At 40.7% G+C, this 21734-nt stretch overlaps 2 protein-coding genes and 1 long non-coding RNA gene across 14 annotated transcripts in view; 1 reads left to right on the top strand and 2 right to left on the bottom strand.

Annotated features, from left to right (window-relative positions):
• unc80 (unc-80 homolog (C. elegans)) overlaps positions 1 to 15680 on the top strand; it is a 38769-nt gene extending 23089 nt beyond the window's left edge. For 6 of the 12 annotated variants that reach the window (XM_077714695.1, XM_077714724.1, XM_077714653.1 and 3 more), the window contains 30 exons: positions 72 to 215; positions 750 to 850; positions 928 to 1014; positions 1081 to 1264; positions 1868 to 1962; positions 2026 to 2115; positions 2201 to 2302; positions 2386 to 2566; positions 2867 to 3132; positions 3661 to 3795; positions 3889 to 4027; positions 4207 to 4303; positions 4378 to 4548; positions 5381 to 5473; positions 5660 to 5878; positions 6403 to 6633; positions 8566 to 8689; positions 8809 to 8934; positions 9045 to 9168; positions 9271 to 9477; positions 9603 to 9787; positions 9864 to 10029; positions 10107 to 10286; positions 10395 to 10542; positions 11715 to 11771; positions 12546 to 12627; positions 12963 to 13068; positions 13306 to 13326; positions 13555 to 13772; positions 14447 to 15680. In XM_077714695.1, coding sequence (XP_077570821.1) covers positions 72 to 215; positions 750 to 850; positions 928 to 1014; positions 1081 to 1264; positions 1868 to 1962; positions 2026 to 2115; positions 2201 to 2302; positions 2386 to 2566; positions 2867 to 3132; positions 3661 to 3795; positions 3889 to 4027; positions 4207 to 4303; positions 4378 to 4548; positions 5381 to 5473; positions 5660 to 5878; positions 6403 to 6633; positions 8566 to 8689; positions 8809 to 8934; positions 9045 to 9168; positions 9271 to 9477; positions 9603 to 9787; positions 9864 to 10029; positions 10107 to 10286; positions 10395 to 10542; positions 11715 to 11771; positions 12546 to 12627; positions 12963 to 13068; positions 13306 to 13326; positions 13555 to 13772; positions 14447 to 14923 — 4556 coding nt within the window. In that variant the 3' untranslated portion in view covers positions 14924 to 15680. The remainder of the gene's footprint in view (positions 1 to 71; positions 216 to 749; positions 851 to 927; positions 1015 to 1080; positions 1265 to 1867; positions 1963 to 2025; positions 2116 to 2200; positions 2303 to 2385; positions 2567 to 2866; positions 3133 to 3660; positions 3796 to 3888; positions 4028 to 4206; positions 4304 to 4377; positions 4549 to 5380; positions 5474 to 5659; positions 5879 to 6402; positions 6634 to 8565; positions 8690 to 8808; positions 8935 to 9044; positions 9169 to 9270; positions 9478 to 9602; positions 9788 to 9863; positions 10030 to 10106; positions 10287 to 10394; positions 10543 to 11714; positions 11772 to 12545; positions 12628 to 12962; positions 13069 to 13305; positions 13327 to 13554; positions 13773 to 14446) is intronic. The other 6 variants (XM_077714741.1, XM_077714680.1, XM_077714670.1 and 3 more) reach the window with 4 other exon arrangements.
• Positions 15681 to 16466: 786 nt separating this feature from the next.
• nfkbiz (nuclear factor of kappa light polypeptide gene enhancer in B-cells inhibitor, zeta) lies at positions 16467 to 20073 on the bottom strand. Its single transcript, XM_077710471.1, has 7 exons — positions 20062 to 20073; positions 19850 to 19996; positions 19081 to 19144; positions 18820 to 19001; positions 18603 to 18713; positions 17423 to 17590; positions 16467 to 17235 (listed from the first exon to the last, which is right to left on the bottom strand). The coding sequence occupies exons 1-7, from the start codon at positions 20071 to 20073 to the stop codon at positions 17197 to 17199; spliced, it is 723 nt and encodes a 240-aa protein (XP_077566597.1). The 3' UTR covers positions 16467 to 17196.
• A 29-nt stretch (positions 20074 to 20102) lies between these two features.
• On the bottom strand, positions 20103 to 21584 carry LOC144205607 (uncharacterized). Its single transcript, XR_013328140.1, has 3 exons — positions 21516 to 21584; positions 21391 to 21436; positions 20103 to 20649 (listed from the first exon to the last, which is right to left on the bottom strand). It is a non-coding gene; the product is annotated as an uncharacterized LOC144205607 (long non-coding RNA).
• Positions 21585 to 21734: the final 150 nt, after the last annotated feature.

The raw sequence follows: 21734 nt of genomic DNA, 5'->3' as shown, positions 1-21734 counted from the left end.
TTCTCTAGTAATGTGGCCTCCTTTCATGAACACTAAAGTTGCTCAGCCCTCTACCCAATATATTTTCGCAGACGAAGAAAATACGACAGAACACACACCCACACACCACATGGTACAGCCACCACAGGCGGTGTTTCCAGCATGCATCTGTGCTGCCGTTCTCCCCATTGTGCACCTCATGGAGGATGGAGAGGTTAGAGAGGATGGCGTTGCTGGTGAGCCTCTTTTAGTCCCTTGAACTCCATATTCTAGGTCCTGATAAAGGGATTTCAGAGATACATTCAATGTGTTCAAGGAGCACCTTTTCAAAAATTTTAAGGACTTGGTGATATAGTATAGGACGTTTTAAATACACTTTACTGGAACTGTAAAATTACATTCAAACTAAGTATATGTACACTGAATCACTGTCAATTCTTAGCTACATATATGTTTGTTTTTACAAATGAGCCTTAGCTTTATGCTAAAACACCTTAACTGTGTTTTTTAATGTTATTTATATTTTATTTATTGCTAATAGCAGCATATGTTGTCACACAATGATGCTTATAGCTCTTTTAAAAAGTAAGATATTATTATAACAATTATGTACATTGTTATTTCATCCTAAATTCACCAAGGTTGCAAAAATGGTGTTGAAAAAAAATCCTGTTTTCCCGCCAATGATCCATGCATTTACAAATGATTAATTATTTTTTCTTATGTTTACTATATATGTGTATTATTTCCTTATATCTGTATTTCTTTAGTGAGTGCCGTTGCCCAGCAAATCTTGTGGAACTGCCTAATTGAAGACCCTGCCCTTGTTTTGCGTCATTTTCTGGAGAAACTCACTGTGAGCAACCGGCAGGTAGGACAGCAACCTCACACACAAATCATCCACTGTCTGTCAGATGACATGCAAAACTCTACCCTGACCTTCACCAGGATGAGTTGATGTACATGTTAAGGAAGCTGCTGCTTAATATTGGAGACCTTCCAGCGCAGACCTCCCACATCCTTTTCAACTACCTGGTAAGTGTGCGGGTAGAACTTATCATTCATCTTTGACTTGTCTCAAGTCCATTCCTTTCCTTTTAGGTGGGCTTGATCATGTATTTTGTGCGGACCCCATGCGAGTGGGGGATGGATGCCATCTCAGCTACCCTCACCTTCTTGTGGGAAGTGGTGGGCTATGTAGAAGGTCTGTTCTTCAAGGATCTAAAGCAGACCATGAAGAAAGAGCAGTGTGAAGTAAAACTGTTGGTCACTGCGTCAATGCCGGGTGAGTTTGAGTGAGAATTCATTCATTAATTTTCTGAACCGCTTATCCTCACAAGGCTGAGGTTTCACTTATAGTCCAAATTGGTTAGATGTCTGTCAATATCAATATAAAGTTAGTGACTCAAAGTTGGTCAATATTATTGAGTGGTTAGCCCAGGGGTGGGCAAACCGGTCCTCTAGGGCTATTGTGGGTGCAGGTTTTCGTTCCAACTAATCCAGCACAGACACTTTGACCAAAGAGATTTCTGCAGAAAAGAAGAAGCACCTGACTGCAATCCACTGATTGCACTTGTAGGACACCAGATTGGTTAAAGGGTGTTTAGGGTAATTTTGGTTTGGAATGAAAACCGACACCCACTGTGGCCCTTTGTGGGATAGTTTGCCGACCCCTGGGTTAGCCTCACATTCTGAGATCAAGGGTTGAATATATAGGGAATTGCTAGCTGGCTATGATTGCTATTTTTTTCCCAAAAGCATGGTATATATATATATTAATAATTAAAAATGACATGTTGTTGGTATTCTGAGATTGAGTGAAAATATTTTTTAGGCTCTTGGCATAACAAGTTTTAGAAGGCCTAGTTTTTCTTCTTCTTTGCTGCAGGAACCAAGACTCTGGTGGTGCACGGGCAGAACGAATGTGACATCCCGACACAGCTTCCGGTTCATGAAGACACACAGTTTGAAGCTCTGCTTAAGGTGACCCATTCAACTCAACAGATTATCAGTTTATAAGACATTAATCGTCTTCCTCTCAACCAGGAATGCCTGGAGTTCTTCAACATTCCAGAAGCTCGGTCAGCACATTACTTTCTTATGGACAAACGGTGGAACCTCATCCATTATTCTAAGGTAACACAGAAACTGTAGTGTAGTAATGTTTTTAAAAGTGTCAGTGTTGTTTTTAGGTTGTGTATAATTTTTTTTCCTCCTACAGACATATGTAAGAGATATTTACCCCTTTCGGAGGTCAGTCTCACCACAGCTCAACCTTGTCCACATGCTGCCAGAGAAAGGACAGGAGCTTATTCAGAAACAGGTTCCGTCAACATTCCACAAATTGTGAAAGTTGTGCCCTATTTCTTTCTTTTTCTCATCTGTTATGATTCTTTTTGTTTCTAGGTGTTTTCCCGCAAACTTGAAGAGGTTGGCCGAGTGCTCTTCCTCATCTCCCTCACTCAGCATATGCCAGCTGTTCATAAACAGTCCCACGTCTCACTGCTCCAAGAAGACCTGCTACGCCTACCATCCTTCCCGAGAACTGCCATTGATGCTGAGTTCTCTCTATTTAATGAGCCACAGGGTTTGTCTGCTTTTCTATAATAATAATTCCCTGTTTCAAATGTTTTAGAGCAAGAACTATGGAGAAAAAAAACTTTGTTTACGCACTACCAAATAATTGCTAGTATTAAAACAATCACATAGCAGTTAATTCCTCAATCATATAATTGAACTAAAGCATATATTTGATGCTATTGTAGACTTGATTGATATTAAAAGCCAAAAGAAATACAAAAGGACAATAATTTAATTCAAATGTTTGGAATTTTAATCTTCAAAAGTATTCTTTCGCCTTGATTAGAACGGCGTTGTTGCCTTTTAGGTAAGGAGCTTTTCGGCTTAGACACCCTTCACAAGGTGTTGTGGATCAAACTCCTGGAAGAGATGTTCTTGGGAATGCCCAGCGAGTATCCATGGGGAGATGAGATGATGCTGTTCCTAAATGTTTTTAACGGGGCCTTGTTGCTACACCCGGAAGACAGCGCCCTTGTTAGGCAGCACACAGCCACTGCAATCAACACTGCAGTACACTTCAATCACCTGTTCTCACTGAGCGGCTACCAGTGGATCTTGCCCACTATGCTACAGGTATGTAGGGAACCTAAAAGATAAATTCAAGAGTAGGATTTTCAGAGAGAACACAAATATCTAGACCAGGGGTCAACCTTTTTGACAGAGAGAGCCATAAACTATTCATGTTTTCTAATGTTATTTCTTGAGAGCCATTCTCAGAATTGAAGAGTAAAAATACATGAAAATTAGATTTTTTGGTAATTTCACCAATTTTAAAATACAAAAATTATTTTGACAACATTATTATGCTGTTGCTAATTAATCAGAATCAATTATACCATGCATGCAGAAGAGTAATAAAAACAAAATAATGATTAAAGAGGTGGTAGAGGTAGTGTTAACGCCACAGTGACGCTCTTATTAGTGCATTCAGGACTTAACTCCCTCCCCACTGATTTCCATATTTTAGGTTAGTGGAGAGCCTTATGCACTCATGAAAAGAGCCACATATGGCTCCCGAGCCATAGGTTTCCTTCCTCTGTTTTAGAAAAAGGGCTGGATTTTGAAAACATTTACATATATACCAAAATGCTATTCTGGCAGGTGTATGCAGACTACGAGGGCAATCCTTTATTGAGACAAGGGATCGAATTCTGCTGTCGCCAATTCTACATACTCCACCGCAAGCCCTTTGTCCTGCAGTTGTTTGCCAGTGTAGCACCGTTGCTAGAGTTCAACGTGAGACCCTACAGTTTCATTACTTCTAATAACTGTATACTTGGAGATACTGTTTTGTTTTAAAAATTAAAACAAAATCTTTCCTGACTTCAGACTAACACCAGTAGCGGTCTTTCCAAGGGAGTGTCTGCTCAGTGTTTGTTCGACCTTTTGGTCTCTCTGGAAGGTGAAACTCTGGATGCTCTTGATGCGCTGGAGCTGGTCAAGGCTGAGAAACCACTGCGGTCTCTGGGTAAAACTTTTCATTTTGTAGGTCAAATAATAGGGATTAAACATTGAACTTGAAAGAAATTTGGCTTTCAAGAATAAAAAAAGCCAAATATAATCTTTTTTCATCACGTTCTGTAGTCACGTTTTTAATAAAAGATTTTAATATGTCAAATAACAGCAACAGTGTTTATTCTCTTGCAGATTTCTGCTACGGTAATGAAGATTTGGCCTTTTCGATTAGTGATTCAATCAAGCTGTGTGTCACCGTGGCCGCCTATGCGCCTGAATCCTTCAGAAGGTAAAGAATTTCACCCTGTGAAATGTTACGTTGTGTTGGGTATCAGTTTTTATGAATGTGTCTTCTTTGATCAGTCTCCAAATGTTGATGGTGCTGGAGGCCCTGGTCCCATGTTATCTCCAGAAACTGAAGAACAATACAATGACCATGGAGTCAGCCTCGGCGGCCAGGGATGAGATTGCAGCTATTGCTGCTTTGGCCACATCCTTGCAAGCACTGCTCTACAGCTCAGAGGCCCTTACAAGGTCAAAAGTTAAACAGTTCTATTGGTTTGCATTCATTTTCCATAAAGGCATTGTAATACCAGGGTATTACTACAATGTTTTGGTGGAAAAATAATACAGTGACTTGGCTTATTTTAGCAATTTGGGGATTTAGGATTGGTTGTCTTAAATATAAGAGACTTTAATGTTGCTTTTTTCATTTGGTTTGCAATTTAGGGGAAATTTGTCTTCAACTTCATGGGTTGATGGCACTTGCCTGTTTATAACTAGAAATTTAAAAAACATACTGTTCAATTTTTCTTGTTTTTAAAAGAAAAGCAGACTGTGGCATTGTATGCGATCATGTGACATGCATTTGGATCACTTGATGAAGCACAAACAATGGAGGGAGTTATGGAGTTGAACACAAATGGATTAAAAATTTGGGTTAAAACTAATTATGTTATTAATAAATTAATCTTTGGAGTCTTCGTTTTTTGTAATTATGGGAGAATATATTTAGAAGAAAAACTTTTTTTATGTTATTCAAAAATTGGACATCCTTAACTGCAGAAAGAGTTGAAAAAATGCATGTTAGGAAATAGGCCAAAATGATCAAACTTAATTATTTGTTCTGATTAAACAAAGAAAATTAATTCGTCTTCGTGGGGAGGAATGGTAATATTTCTTTTTGAAAAATTAAAATTCCATGTATAATGACAATTCAAAGTTTTAACAAGATTTTTATGTTAAGTATAGTGTGCTGATATGGTGTGACTTTTCAAGATAGAACTTAACTTGAAATGAGTAATGACTTGACTCAATTTTACATCAGACTTTTGACATATACGAGTAACAAAAAGAGTGTTTGCAGGCCCATGACGGCACCACAGATATCTCGTTGTGATCAAGGACATAAAGGAGGAACCACTGCCAATCACACCATGTCAGGTGGCGTCAACACGAGGTCAGAATACATTTAAAAAAAAAAAAAGATTGATTTAATTGTGACTTTTCACAATATACTAAATATTATCTTGGAACAAAAGGAATCAGTAAAAGGCTGTAGCAGCAGTCAAGGGTGTCAAAATCATTTCGATAAGAACTTGCAAACCAAGTAACACGAGATGGTTTCTTTATTCATATCACTCAGGGACAACCTCCACCTTCTGGAGGAGGGTCAGGGCATGCCGCGGGAAGAGCTGGACGAGCGCATCGCAAGGGAGGAATTCCGTCGACCGCGAGAGTCCTTGCTAAACATCTGCACGGAATTTTATAAGCACTGCGGCCCACGTCTGAAGATCCTGCAAAATGTAGCTGGTGAGCCACGGGTGACAGCGCTGGAGCTTCTGGACATGAAATCACATATGAGGTGACTCAAACCCCAACTGCTAAATAGTGTAAAGACAAAATTGTAGTACCGTATTTTCACGACTATAAGGCGCACCGCATTATAAGACGCACCCTCAATGAATGACATTTTTTCCATATATAAGGCGCACTGTCTATTTTGGAGAAAATTTAAGACTTTTAAGTGCGCCTTATAGTCGTGAAAATTTGGTAATTGCTATTGACTTCCAGGTATGAAGCACTCACTACACAGTCACCTCTAGAGCCAGCCATTGTTGATGTTTTGGATTTTTTTTGTATAAAATCTTGCAGTGGCGGAGGAGCTATATGGTGGAAGATTTTGTATATGATATTTAACAGTATTGTTTCAGTTCAGGCGTTTGTGTTTTTTTAATATCCGACAGTGGTGGTTTTTCGTTTTTGATTTTCTGTTTTTTCCATATATAAGGCGCACTGTCTATTTTGGAGAAAATTTAAGACTTTTAAGTGCGCCTTATAGTCGTGAAAATACGGTATATGCAGTGTTTGTGTTTTTTCCCGTCCCAGGCTGGCCGAGATCGCCCACGCCCTCCTGAAGCTGGCGCCGTACGACACCCTGACCATGGAAAGCCGAGGCCTGCGCCGTTACATCATGGAGATGCTGCCCATCACCGACTGGTCTTCCGAGGCCGTGCGACCCGCTCTCATTCTCATCCTCAAGAGGCTCGACCGCATGTTCAACAAGATTCACAAAATGCCCACGCTCAGGTGCGCTCGCCCACAGGCATTGTGCACCAGGTCTGTTCAATCCCACTTTTACTTTCTCTGTTTACACGTGAGTGTATCGTGCTGTCACAGTGCAGTGGTGTGTACGGTAGATATGCGGCTTCTTGGCACTGTCCTGTCGCACTTGCCTAAGTGGGTGCTGTCCCCCGTGTGCGATGCTGTCATGTGTTTTTGTGCGGCCGCACGTAGGTAGCCCGTCGGGTCAAGTCTTCTGCCATGAAACTTTTTCATTTTATGCCGATTACCAAAGAAAATCGTTTGGATCAGATTCCTATTCATAATGTGCAAAAGTATGCGATACTGACCAATTGTTGCAGGAGAAATTGTTTCAGTAATTGGACTGTCTCAGTAACGGATATTGTTACGGATTGTTTTAGAGTGGGCGGCACGTCCGCCTCATGCATTTCCTGTCTGGAGCGTGGGTGTTCTTCCTTCTCTGTGGGTTTTCCTTGGGAACTTCTGTTTCCTCCCACATCCCAGGAGCATGCAGGGTAGGCTGGGTGAACACTCTAAATTGTCCCTAGGGATGAGTTTGAGCATGAATGGTTTTTCATCTCCTTGTGCCCTGCGATTGACTGGCAGCCAATTCTGAGTATAATCTGTCTGCTGCACACAGTTAGTTAGCATAGGCTCTAGCACCCTCAGACTCTGGAGGGTAAGCAATAAAATCAATGAATAGTTTATATTGTATGTCTCATCATAGCTCTAGTACAGTATTAATTATTATTTTCTGATGTTTGGGGGTAATAGATACCCAACAATGAAGTAATTTCCTTTCATACTTTGAGATCAGTGAAAGGGAGAGTATAAAAGTTCATTTCTTCGACTTGATCCAAGTTCTGGTCCAATTCTTTAGGTACAAAAATAGCCCTAATGGTATTCATAGTTTAAATCAGAGGTGCCCGTTACGTAGCATTACGGAACTATTGGTAGATCGCATGACAATAACATTTTGATCCCTCCCCTCTGGCGATTTCCTTCACTAGGCTCTTGTGAATTTAGCACGTCCACAGTAAGCTATAGGCTGAATCAAGAATGGATTTTCACCCCCCGTCCCTGCCGTTCCCATACATGTTGACGGAGTCTAATGTGAGGTATATCAACATAATTGATTGCTGAGCTTTATCAATGGCCTGTAAAATTGTACATTATGCAAGGTCAACTCCTTTAAAAGTAGACCTTGGAGCAAAAAAGTTTGAACACCCTTGAAGTAAGTCATATGTGATACCTTTCCACAAATGTGGTATGTTAGATGTGCAATCAGTGGTTTGCAATCAGGTGGTTTTCGTTTCAGGACCCGCAGCGGCCCTCCAGGACAGCTTTTGCCCACCCCTGAATTGTAACCATAACAACTAAGTAGTAGATTGCGGGAGGTTGGCTTGTTGAAAAGTAGATTTTGGAGCAAAAAAGAGTAAGCGCCCCTGGTTTAAGGCGTTAAAGCACTGTGATTAAGTGGATAAATATACTTTGCATTTGCTGGGGACATCTGAAAGTTCTTTCACATTCATTTCAACAGTACCATTGTACCAAGTAGTCCTTCATGAACTACTACATTATTTGTTTGTCTTTTAAATAACTGGGATAATATTATTATTTTCTGTGACACAATAGACAAACTACACCGTGACACTTTTGCTCTTTAACATCGCATCCATGGAAGGTCTACAAACGGGAAAATAATATAGAGAACTGCAATTTTTAAGATGGATAAAATTACAGTTCCATGACCTAGACTAGACCCACATGCTGTGTATATCTGACCATGGCCTGTTGCTGTACTGTATGCTACGTTTGTGAGCTTTTCCGGCTTGGCGCACCAGTGTGGGTTTGATTGATAACGGAGGGAGTCGTACAAACTGTGGCTATCTTGCACCATTTGTGTGGTCTAACTGTGCGTGCATGGCGGTGGGTGGGATGGTGGCGGCCTGCGTTGTGGTTTTCCAGGAGACAAGTGGAGTGGGAGGCAGCCAGCAACCTTATCGAGGGCATCTGTCTGACTCTCCAGCGACAATCAATCATCTCCTTCCTCCCGCACCTTCGTTCGCTCATCAATGTCTGCGTCAACCTGGTACGAAAGGCACTAGTTTGCGCCTAATAAATGGGAATAAGGACTTAATCTGGACTATGCACTGAATTTAAGAATGGGCTAATTTATTCGTGTTTTTTTTTTTTTTTTATTACTGTCAGGTTATGGGTGTTGTGGGTCCATCCAGTGTGGCAGACGGGTTACCTCTTCTACACCTCAGCCCTTACCTCTCCCCGCCACTGCCCTTCAGTACAGCGGTGGTCCGCCTAGTTGCTTTGCAAATTCAGGTAGATCTTCTTTTATTATCAGGCAGGGATTCAAATTGCATTTGTCCTCTGTTACCTTTTGAGCTTTGTTGGGAGTTGTGATTTTTTTATATTAATATGATTTCTAAAAGGCTTTGAAAGAAGACTTCCCTCTGAATCATGTGATATCACCTTTTACCAATCAAGAGAGGCGAGAGGGGATGCTGCTAAATCTGCTCATTCCCTTTGTGCTCACTGTTGGGTCTGGAAGCAAAGGTACAAGTTTGTACTTATAGTTTTTCCAGGTTTAAGCTCGTACTTCCTGAATACAACTCCAAGACCAAAAAACTTGAAATAACGTGATGATATTCCTGATAGACAGCCCCCACCTTGAGCAGCCGGAAATCGTTCTGCTGCTGCAGACGGTCATCAATATTCTGCTGCCGCCCCGCATCATCTCGACCTCTCGCACCAAGAACTTCATGCTAGATGCTTCCCCGGCTCACTGCTCTACCCCCGGTGATACGGGAAAGGACCTCCGCAGAGAGGGTTTGGCTGAGTCCACAAGCCAGGCAGCATATCTAGGTACTAATTGATCAAAGGTGGTCTTGGCCAAGTGTTACATTCTCAAAGATATGAGAATTTATTCAGGATTTTAAAAACACACTCCTAGTTTGCCATATTGCTCACTCACTTTTCTCCACCCGCAGCTCTAAAAGTGGTTTTAGTGTGTTTCGAGCGTTCTCTCGGAAACCAGTGGTACCGTCTGAGCTTACAAGTGAAGGAGATGGCCCTCAGGAAGGTGGGCGGTCTGGCCTTCTGGGACTTTATTGACTTCATTGTGAGAACCCGCATCCCCATCTTTGTCCTACTGAGGCCGTTTATACAGTGCAAGGTCAGAGACCAGTGCCCTATTTATTTCATTTGTTTCACTCCTTGTGGCGTCACCACCGTCTTTACTTCGTATTTAGCTGTTGACGCAACCGGCAGACTCCCAGGAAGAGATCACAGCACGTCACCATATCGCCGACCAGCTAGAGCGGCGCTTCATCCCGCGACCTCTGTGCAAGAGCTCGCTGTTTGCTGAATTTAACAATGAACTGAAAATCCTCAAAGAGGCTGTGCACAGCGGCTCTGGTCAGACAGTTTCACTGCCACTGTTTTACCAGTCTCCACCTCTCTTGTTTCCAACTAAGCTCTTTACCTACCTGCAGCGTACCAAGGAAAGACGTCAATCAGCACAGTGGGCACCTCTACGTCGGCCTACCGCCTCAGTTTGGCCACTATGTCACGCTCCAACACGGGTACTGGCACAGTTTGGGAACAGGACAGCCAGCCGTCACGCCAGCCGTCCCAGGACACGCTCAGTCGCACTGATGAAGACGACGAAGAGAGTTAGAGACATCTTACCTTCACTTACTGTCCAAATACTGAACATTCTTAACTTTTTGTGAATTGCCTTTCATTTGCTGTATTTATTAAGTGGTGTATTCTCCCTCCAGATGACTCCATAAGTATCCCCAGTGTAGTAAGTGAACACGAGGCCTTTTTGCCCAGACTGATAACAGAACGCCGATTCTCCAGCCATGCCACCGGCTCAGCCACTCTGCAACCTGAAGCACCGCGCAGCACAATGCTTCCCAGCCACAGGTAACAATTTATACACTATGTTTTACAATGTAAGCAGGCCAGGATGTTTTTGACAGAGTTTATCAAAAAAATACCAGTGAAAACCCCAGTAACTTTAGTCAACTCCTGTTTTGTAGGTAATATAAAAATGAATTTTTCCTATTTAGTTTAGACTTTTTCTCTCATTGTGTTAAAGGTAGGTGTCTCTTTTGATTGCGAATGGCAGACTGTTATTTCCGCTCTACTTCATGTACCGACTGTGAGTTAGTCTATATGAAAAAATTGCATCCGGACAGCAAACCAGTCTTTTTAAAGCCCTTACTTTGAGCTCCTCAGTTTTTACTCATTGAATGCCATTGACAGAAATAGCCATTGAAAAAGATGTCAAATGCAGCTTTCATTCATAGAAACCATTTACTAAATTTACGGAAACAGTCTTGCTATTTTGTGCTAATAAATAATATTGTGGCTCTGTTGCTCAGGATGCAAGGTAAAATACTTCTATTTCCCTTCTTGGTCAAGACACTTTGTTTCAATGTTAGAGTAGCGGCCATTTGATGCGCTTCCTTCACGAGCTAAAAAGTATAAAATAAAATTCATCACACACATTTATTAATTCCCTTTATCAAACAGTGAACAAGTTTAACACAGGTTACGTATGCTTGTGAGGGAGGCGATGGCGTAGTGCGCCTGAATGCGGAGCTGCAGGTTCAGTAGCTGCCGTTTGTTAAGTCATAGTTTTTTCTGACCTTGAAAAGACACTAGCAGGCCTAATAAGATGGTAGTGAACATGACAGATGGTTACACTGGAAATGATAAAACTAAAGCTAGACACTAATAAAAGAGAGCAGGATGCATTGTTTCCCAACTAAAGTAAACTTTGACATTCTAAATTTATATAATAATCATGAAGGAATGTTAACTGATTACCGATACCGGTTTCACATCAAGTCAAACGTAGAGTATAAATCCATGAATCCTGAAGGACAGAAATCTGAATGCAGTTACTTCCAAACAGCTGTTTCAATGTGTACCACAAAGTCATTTACTAGACACCTCTTGATGAGAATGTTTGGAGAGCAGCAGTCCCGTTAATCACTATCCCCAGCTTGAGGTGATGCGCTGTGCTGCTGGATGTGAACTTAAATGCGTCAACTCCCGTTCTCCCCCTCCGCCTCCCACCCTTTTTACAGTGAACCCAATGTGCTAGATGAGTCGCAGGGCCTTCTGCAGGAGGGCAACCTCTCTAGGTACAGTGCCCCCCCACCCTCTTTCTATGTGTGTCCGGTGCATCTGTCCAGCAATGGGAGGGGCTCAGCCTCCTGTACTGGCTGCCTCTCCGTTTGATCACTCATCCGCATCCAGTCCAGTCACCTCGGCCAATCACACTTCTTCTCCCCACCTACCTGTCTTTCTCTCCATCTCTGTCGATAAAGTGCGCATATGTCTCTGTGCCCTTTCCCCGGCCTCCGCACTGACCCTCATCTTCAGCTCATCAGCTGTGCTATCCTAACCAGGCTTCCCATCCCCCACCAAATATAAACGTACATCTTTGAGAGTCCTGGGTCAGGGTTCTGTGATCCTTTTTTTCTATTAGCTGTGGGTATTTCCAACCATCATCGGTGCCATGGTGTCTCACATTGTTTACATGTCTATCAGGCTTCTCGCTGATCAAATTGGGAGTCCAACTCTGGATACCAATCTGTGGGGGAAATGGGTGGACTGTGGTAGCAAGCCCAACGCAAGTTGGCTTTTTTTTTCTCTTCTGAAAGGAATCCCATACAAATTAGAATCCTTATTTTCCAGATAAAGTGCATATAAGGTTGCTACTCCAGCCCCCCTCCATCCCTTGTCGTGTATAGTAACCTATGTGTTGTGGTGGAGTGAGTAGATTAGCAATGGTGATCAGGGAGATGCTGCAAGGGTGGCCCAGCTGTCCTTTTTGTATTGTTTTGTTTCTTTTTGGCTGCTTTGCATCTTTGTACCATGCGTTGACTGTATGTATATTTACATGTTTTGGCTAGGGTTGCCAGCATACAGAGTGAGCCCGGCCAGCAAAACTTACTCATTCAGCCTCCACTAGGAAGGAAGAGAGGCCTCAGACAGGTACAAAGTTTAGTTGCATCATAGCTGCCATCATACAACCTTTTATAACACAAGTTTACACTCACCAGTCAAAGCAAAAAGTGATGCCCCGTGCCTTGAAAAACGTGCAATGTATCACCAGTTTCCACATCATGTATATTACACATTTCTTGAAGAAATATATTTTGTATTTTCACAATAATTTCACAGAAATGATCAAGTACCCCCATCCTTTTGTCATTTTGACTAATTGTCAAATTTAGTGAGATTAACATTCTGATACAGTGGTTTACAGAAGGACTCACCCCTCGACAGATTTTTTTTTTTTTTATGTTTCTTCTCTGCTTACCCTGCAGCTGCGGCGCCCACTCTTGTCCATACCAAAGGCTGAGCCACGAGGTCGTTCAGGAGCTCGTCTTTCCACAACTCGCAGGAGCATCCAACCCAAAAACAAGCCACTGGGTAACCAACTGCATGTATCTTCATAAACATGCGGAGAATACTAAACATGTCAAATTAGTGGTCAATTTTAAATTGTGTATCAAATGTCAGCAGTTATACATACCAACAAAGTTGTGTTAGTGAACTCACCTGTCCCCTTTCACACACCATGTCTGTTCCAATGTTTGTTGTATCACCGGACACCAAACTGACATTTATCACTCTGTTTTGTCTCATGCCTTTTGTTTCAAATTAAAGAAACTTTATTGGACTGTGAAGGTGAGAATCACCCCCTAACCTTCCCTCCTCACCCTGCAATGGCCAACCCCTCTATCTGCAACCTCACCCAGTAGGGCGCTCTGCATGTCTGTCTTGCAACCCTTCCAAGCCCCCACCTTCTGCCCTTGCCTACTTTAGTGGTGATGATGTGCTAGGAAGTTAGTGACTTTCACAATGTGCAACCGTGGCTATGTTCTGAAGCGTGTGTGCGTCCTTGTGTGCCTCCAGCGGCGCAAGGAGACCAAAAGAGATCCGTCACCTTCACGGAAACGCAGAGCCAGCAAACGTGTTCCGCAGCTGGGAAGCCTTCCAGTCCCAGTGGTAAAGATGTTATAGCTGAGGGCAAGAAGACCAACATTGCCACATCCAAGCCCCCCATGCTTGAAGTGCCCTCTGCCTCATCGGCCACTGTCATCGCTGACCTGCACAGCCCAGCCAAAACACAAGTAACAAACATTTGACTTTAATATTTTTTTATTTACATATAACTATGTATTTTTGTGTGTCTGTCAATAATATATATACATATAAATATACAGGTACATATACATATACATATACATATACATATACATATACATATACATATACATATACATATACATATACATATACATATACATATACATATACATATACATATACATATACATATACATATACATATACATATACATATACATATACACATACACATACACATACACATACACATACACATACACATACACATACACATACACATACACATACACACACACACATACACACACACACATACACATACACATACACATACACATACACATACACATACACACATACGTATACATATACGTATGTATGTGTGTATGATGGCCTGGTAGCCGAGTGGTTAGCGCGCCGGCCTAAAACTTCTGAGATCAAGGGTTCAATCCCAGGTACAGACCTTCCTTGTTTGGTGTTTGCATGTTCCTCGTGAGCTTCTGTGGGTTTTCTCTGGGTACACCGGTTTTCTCCCACATCCCAAAAACATGCATGGTAGGCTGGTTGAACACTCTAAATTTCCCCCTATGACCTTTTTTGGTACAGAAAAGGAATGAAATGTATAATGAACATGTACTGTTTTGATTCTTTTAAGGTGGCTCCGACCATGAGCATCAAGGAGAAACGAGAGCAGTGGAGCCTCCGTAGTAGCCTTTCGCCACCCGCCTCCATCTCGCGCACCTCCACCCCGACACCACCTTCCCATCCCTGCTCACCCCTTAGCCTTTCGAGAACCAGCTCCCCTTTGTCACGCACATGCTCTCCTCTTCCTCCATCCCTCCCGGTGCTGGGGGCGGCAGCGTTCTCCGGGCCACCTCAGCCCCCCGCTCTTTCTCTGCCGCCAAGCCCTCGTGTTCCACCACCGACAGCCAGTCGCAACCGAGAGAGCCCCGGGGACGCAGACACCGCCGCGCTCCTCCCGCATAGCAACACACTGGTGCAACTCAGCGAGGACGAGGGCACAGAAAACCCCCTCCTCACACCACTCTTGTCTACATCTTCGCCGCGGCGCTCACCTTGCCAAATTCCTCTTTTTCCTGGTGACCTCGACTCGGGCGAGTCACATGTGTAAAGCTACTTTAATTCCCATTGTACCAATTTACAACAAAATGCATCTCAAAACACTTGACACCTTATCTAATTCAATCCCATTAACTATTAACGATGTCCGAGTTGGAGAAGAGAAAAGATTAAGTATGAGTGGGTAGGCTGAGTGTGACATTTATAACTTTAAGATTTAAGAGAGATTATTAAGCAGGTCAAGAACCGCTCATTTATTGAGGAAAACCAACTGAACTCCAAAAGATCTCCTTGATATACAAAACTTACACAGAGTAGAAATGAATGTATATTTTAGCAGATTTTATGACACTCCGCTACATACAGTATATTCATGATGAAATATATAATGAAATGCATACTCTTAAAACCGTACTTAATGAAGAGAAGCATATTCTTTATGATTAATGAAATACATAATACATGTTTATTTTTAAATAGAGTATTCTAAAAATAATTTAACATTGAATAGTTCTACTTTGTCTTGCTGTTGCAATACAGTATAGTAGCATTGCCATGTAACTCATTCCATGCCTTATTATCAAAAGACAGCCAATACACACAGGCCTCGACAGTCCACCACCTGATTATATATAGTATAATATATAATCAGCATAATCAGTATAATATAATCATGTATATATATAATCAGTGGTGAACCGTCGAGGCCTGCAAGGCATTCTCTGATGGCTTAAAAAAAACATCTGAATTACAGAGTGATGTTAATTATATTTTGTCCATGAATACTTATTAAATAATTCCAAATTGTCTGTCAGATTCCTTTCATTGCTTTTACCCTGGTTGCGCTGCTTCCAGATGTGTGTTTTCATATTGAAGCATTTAACCAATCATATTTCGGCCATTATTTGTTGCCAGGGTCAGAAATCTAACAGTACCTGGAGGCCTTCTCAATCAGTTTTGCAGGCCCTACAGCATAAAATTCTATTTTGGAGAAAATCTAAGACTTTTAAGTGTGCCTTATAGTGGTGAAAATACGGTAATTGCTATTGACTTCCAGGTATGAAGCACTCACTACTTTACAGTCACCTCTAGAGCCAACCATTGTTGATGTATTGGATTTTTTGGTATAAAATCTTGCAGTGGGGGAGGAGCTATATGATGGAAGATTTTGCAAAGTAAGATGGCATCTGCATTTTTAACAGTATTGTTTCAGTTCAGGCGTTTATGTTTTTTTAATATCCGACAGTGGTGGTTTTTCGTTTTGTTTTCTGTTTTTTTCCATACATAAGGCGCACCGGATTATAAGGCGCACTGTCTATTTTGCAGAAAATTTAAGACTTTTAAGTGCGCCTTATAGTCGTGAAAATATGGTAACTTGTTTTTTTTAATGATGCATTCCAAATTCTGGAAGAAAACACACGTTAACTAGTCTGGTGTTGAGTTTAATTAGCAACAACCTGTGTTGACAACTCACATCCACAGAAGTACCATCAGTGGAGGTGTAAAGAATAAATGGTACACTTATAGAATATACAGTTGTGGTCAAAAGTTTACCTACACTTCTGAAGAACATAATGTCATGGCACTCTTGAGTTTCCAGTTATTTCTACAACTCTGATTTTTCTCTGATAGAGTGATTGGAACAGATATTTCTTTGTCACAAAAAACATTCATGAAGTTTGGTTCTTTTATGACTTTATTATGGGTGAACAGAATAAAAATCCCTAAAACCCTAAAATATACATACAACAGCGCTAATATTTGGTAACATGTGGCCATTTTCACTCCAATTAGGTGCTTTTGGTAGACATCCACAAGCTTCTGGTCAAATCTTTGACCACTCCAAAAAATGCAGACCATGTATTGAAGGCTATTTTTGTGGGGGGAAAAAAGACTATAATTTAATAAGGCTTTTTTCTAATAAAAACTAAAACAAAAAAGACCATGTATTGTAAACAAAAATTTCAATAGAGAAAAAAAGACCCCCACTTCCAGGGGGCAAAGCCTCCCCTGTCCTCAGAACCTATTACTGTCGCACTGAGTATACCAATATAGCGTTATATAGTTCCTTTTTAATAACAGGAAAACTAGCAAATGTGAGCTCTACTCAAAATGTGACGTGTTCTTTAGTTTAATATGAAGAAACAACAAAAAAATCCCTTCACATGGAAAAGTAGAGGGGAAAAAACCCTTACTATTGCATATTTTCTCATTGAGTATTACATTTAGATGTGTTTCAATGAAACAACCATTATCTGCCTTGTGAAGACAAATATTAACAAGATAGACCGTCTAACTGACAGTGTTTTGTTTTCCGAAGCATTTTTAAGAATCAACATTTTCTCCTCTCAGGATCTGATGCACCTGAATTTGGACAGGAAAAAAAGAAATTAAGAACAAAATAAAGAAGTTGACCAGTTTTTCAGTTCAAACTGATGATATCCATGGCCAAATATAAATAAATAAATAAATGAAAGAGTTGTAACTTGAACTAAAATGATGGTTCATATTTTTTGTTATGATGCAAACTGATGTCACTCATGCCTTATACCTTCTTCCCAATGGGTCCTTCAGGCACCAGCTGGCAGGGCAGCTCATTCTCCAAGTTGCGGGCTGAGGGGTCGGCACCCCCTCTCATCAACAGCTTCACCGCCTCCACTTGAGCGGGATTGTTTTGTAAAGAACTGACGATGTGCAAGACCGTGTTGCCGTCACATGTCTGAAACATTCCCAATATAAAACGCGGAAAAGGACAAAATTGGATGTGAAAAGCAGCAAGAAAAAAAGGGCTGAGTATGGTGTAGTTTTAAACTCTTCCTGTCAATCTCTAAATTGTGACATGCTCAATAAATATATACTATACGTACAATACATATTTATATGCGGCTCCTCAAAAAATATATACTATACCAGGGGTCGGGAACTTTTTTGACGAAGAGCCATAAACAATTCATATTTTCAAACATTATTCTTTGAGAGTCATACTAAGAATTTAAAAGTAAAAATACATGAAAATGTGTGCATTTATCAATCATTTCACCACTTTGAAAATAAAAAAAGTGTCTGAATTTTTTTGAAAACATTTTGAACTGTTGCTAATCAATGAGTATCAATGAGAGTATGCATGCAAAAGAGTCTAATGAAGAAAATGTATGATTAAAAAGGCACTTGAGATCATGTCGGCGCCACACTTCCATCGTGACGCTCCCATTGGTGCGTTCAGGACCAGCGATACCCATATTTTACCACACAAGTTAGCGGGGAGCCATATACACCCATCAAAAGAGCCACATATGGCTCCCGAGCCATAGGTTCCCTACCCCTGTACTATACTATACACAATTATACACGGCTCCTTCTACTGGCTCACAAGGAACCTAGAGGAAACAATAATTCTGCAAGGATTGATGCCTAAATATACCCAAAATATACCTACTAAATATTAAATATCATTCTGATCTGAAAAGGGGAGCATTCACAATTATGTAGTGCCCTCTTCAAAAACTAAGTAAGCGATTTTCAAGAAAATCAGTTCATAGGAGGAATTCAAAAGGTAAATTCCACGACATAAGAAGAATGAATGGAACCTTGCCAGAACTTTAGCTTGTAAAAACTCAGCCATCAAACATTATAAGGCCAGTGATTTCAAAGTGGTCTCAAATTGATACTGGATTATCTGACCCATATTCTACCCGTGATTAAATGTAAACAGAAGATAGGACTGGTCCAACCTTGTCATTCACGGAGTTCAACGCAGAAGGTTGCTTGAGAAAGACACGCAGCAGTTGACAATTGGCCCCTTCGGCAGCCATGTGCAAACATGTACGGCCACTTTTTAAATCCTGGAGCAGAGAAAACAACCCAGATGATGTCGTTGTTAAAGTATAGAAATTCTTTACATTCTTTTTGCCTTATTAAAGATAAGTTTGCACTCAAATGATCCATTACCTTTGTAGCACAGGATGCACCCATGTTCAACAAGGCCTCCACGCAATGAAGATAAATTTGCATCATTTGTTGGTACTTTTGTTGATAATGGAAGTTGTCTGCAGCAAAAGTATAAGCTGATCTTCTCCACTCATTTGCAAGAGCATTGTGAGACAAAACTGCCACATGCAGCGGCGTAAAACCTCCAAAGGAAACAGCATTATTTGAGCTGCACACTTGTGCTTTTGCAGGCAAGTTTGGGGAAAAAACTTTAACACTTACTGTCATAGTTAAACACTTCTGTATCAATCATGTGTAAACAGGCTGAGAAAGTCTTCTGGATACTCTGTGGATACAAAGTATGTAAGCCAATTTCTTTCACTTTTCTTCCCCCAGAAATCTATATTTATATAACTTATGTTTTTTTTTTTTTACTGGGAAAATGCACTTTGTGGAGTAGTATTACCAATTTTGTTATACACAGCTGTGTATGATGATAATAAATGCTTTTCATATATTGCAGTTATCTTGAGTGGTAGAAGTATGATTTTTTTTTGCATGAATTTGATTATGTCAGATTAGAATTTTTTATTCTTTTACACAGAAGTGCCTTTATATCTTCGCATTCTCATTGAAAATGATCTTTTCTCACTACTCCGCTACAAATAATGCATTTAAAACATGCCGCAATGACTTTTGATATAATATAATAATCTTAAATAATTAATTGGGTCGCCAATATTTGCATCTGAATGATCACAGGGGCAATACGACATTACAAGCATGCAGGAATGTCATTTTTTGCAGAGGATAACGACTATGTAACAATGAGTATACTTATAATGTCTCTCTAGATTTCTTGTCAAGCTGCTTGAGCTGAATATCAATGTTATTTTTCATCCGCCTGATTTTTTTGTGAACACCGGGCGGGATACGAATAAGTATGAATTAGGGGAAAAAAAATGCAAAAACTTGAAAAAAAACTATCTTTGTAGCTTGAGTAGTGAGTTGATAGAGTTCCCCAAAACAACTGAGATGGTTAACATCCCACCTGTAGACAAAGGTAGAATCCTTTCTCAGTGCACACGTGTAGAGGCGAACGGCCCCACAAGTCTCTGGTGTTGACATTTGCTCCGTGCATCAGCAAGTCGCCCACAATTAGGTGCTGATTGGCTGCCACGGCGACCTGAAATGCCGTCTATGCACAATACGCACAAGACTCATTCAATTTCCATTACCTTGGTGAGGGTACTGAATCCTAACCCTGATAACCATCCGCAACTGATAACGTTGGTTGCTTGTCTTTCACACGGCACACCTGCAAACCTTTCCCACTCACAATCATACATATGGTCAATTTGCAGTATCCAATCAACCTAGTATGCATTTTTGTCCTTCTGTACCTGTCCATTGCGCTCCTTGACCTCTAAAGTCCCAGAGTTTGCCATTTTTGATGCAAGAATGTACGCCAAAGCTCTTCTACCTTGAGCCACAGCAATGTGAAGACATCTGCAAATTTAAAGAGACATTCTGAACCAATACGGCCATGAAAGATCAACAAGCAGAAAATGTTAACACTCTAGCCCAGTGATGGTGACAAGTCTGTGGCTCATACGTGTCGCCGTCCGCGTCCTGCAAACTCAACAACTCGGGGGCGATGCCTTCGTATCGACGTCTCTCCTGTTCTATTTGCCACTGAAATAGCGTGGGCATACATGGTGGAGCTAAGGGCGCCTCAGGATAAGGCAGGTACGCAAATTCAGGCAGGTTAGATGGCTTGAGTGGGTTTTCATCCAGTGAACATTTCCTTTCCAGGGTGGGAAACGTCTGACATGCCATGGGGGGATTGTTCTACCAGAGAAAATACACACACTTCTTAAATGTCACAATTGAAATCCAAATGACCAGTGAAGGGTTTTTTTTCTTTAAAGATGTTTTTGGTTTTTAAATAGTAATTTCCACAATACGCCTCTTTAAAGACCTCAGTCTACAAATGAGATGCATTTGGTTGCATTAGACACATTCTATTTCATTTTACATTTTGAAATGTTAGGCACCGTATTTGCACAACTATAAGGTGCACTTAAAAGTCTTAAATTTTCTCCAAAATAGACAGTGCGCCTTATATATGGGAAAAAAATGGCATTCGTTGAGGGTGCGCCTTATAATGCGGTGCGCCTTATAGTCGTGAAAATACGGTATTTAGAATTCACATTTCTTATATTACAAACTTAAGGAAACTTTTGAGTTTAATGTTAAACTTGACATTTATATTCTGACTCAACATTTAGAGTAAACATTTGCATTTGAATTTACTTTTGGATTTAGCATTTAGTTGGCACTCATGTGGCTTTAACAAGTTAACAAAGTTGTATGCGTGCAAAAAGACAACTGTAACATTCACACTAGTTTATGAACAAAACATTGACCTTGATGTGACCAAACGTTTGACTTGCTAGTTGCTTTTTGATTAAAAAAAAAAAAACATTTACACCCTGTTGAGTGCATACAATATATTCAATATATTTCAGTCACATTCCTAAATCCGGTGGAAACAATTCAGATTTGTATTATCAGTTGTGCTTAAAATACCTGACTGAGGTGGTGACACATCAGCAAGTCTATGGCAGTAATTAACCTGGTCATCACAACAACAACAACAAAAAAGATTACAAAAAGCTAAATATTTTCACAACAGTTTTTCCTTTTCTGCTTACCTTTTACCGTCACACTCTCCCTTTTGTCAACACCCAGTTTCAAAGAAATGAGGAACTAACTAAGTGAGCCACACCAAGAAAACACTTCCTGGTAAATAAAAAAATAAAAAGTGTAATAGGTAAGATTGAAGTGAGATAGGGTTGGGCTCTTTTAATCATTGCCGGCAACATTTGTAAGTTAAAATGTTAATATTCATTTCACTCATATTTACAAAAAAA

The sequence above is a fragment of the Stigmatopora nigra genome, chromosome 1 (genome assembly GCF_051989575.1).
Source record: "Stigmatopora nigra isolate UIUO_SnigA chromosome 1, RoL_Snig_1.1, whole genome shotgun sequence".
Taxonomy (NCBI): Eukaryota; Metazoa; Chordata; class Actinopteri; order Syngnathiformes; family Syngnathidae; genus Stigmatopora; species Stigmatopora nigra.
This window is presented reverse-complemented; position numbering and strand designations above follow the sequence as displayed.

Excerpts from the sequence above, each read along its gene's own strand:
- nfkbiz (XM_077710471.1), bottom strand. Across the intron at positions 19,145-19,849 it reads GATTCTACCTTTGTCTACAG|AGTATCCAGAAGACTTTCTC; the intron begins GTGGGATGTTAA and ends TTGTATCCACAG. Across the intron at positions 19,002-19,080 it reads AGAAGTGTTTAACTATGACA|GTTTTACGCCGCTGCATGTG; the intron begins GTAAGTGTTAAA and ends TTTCCTTTGGAG.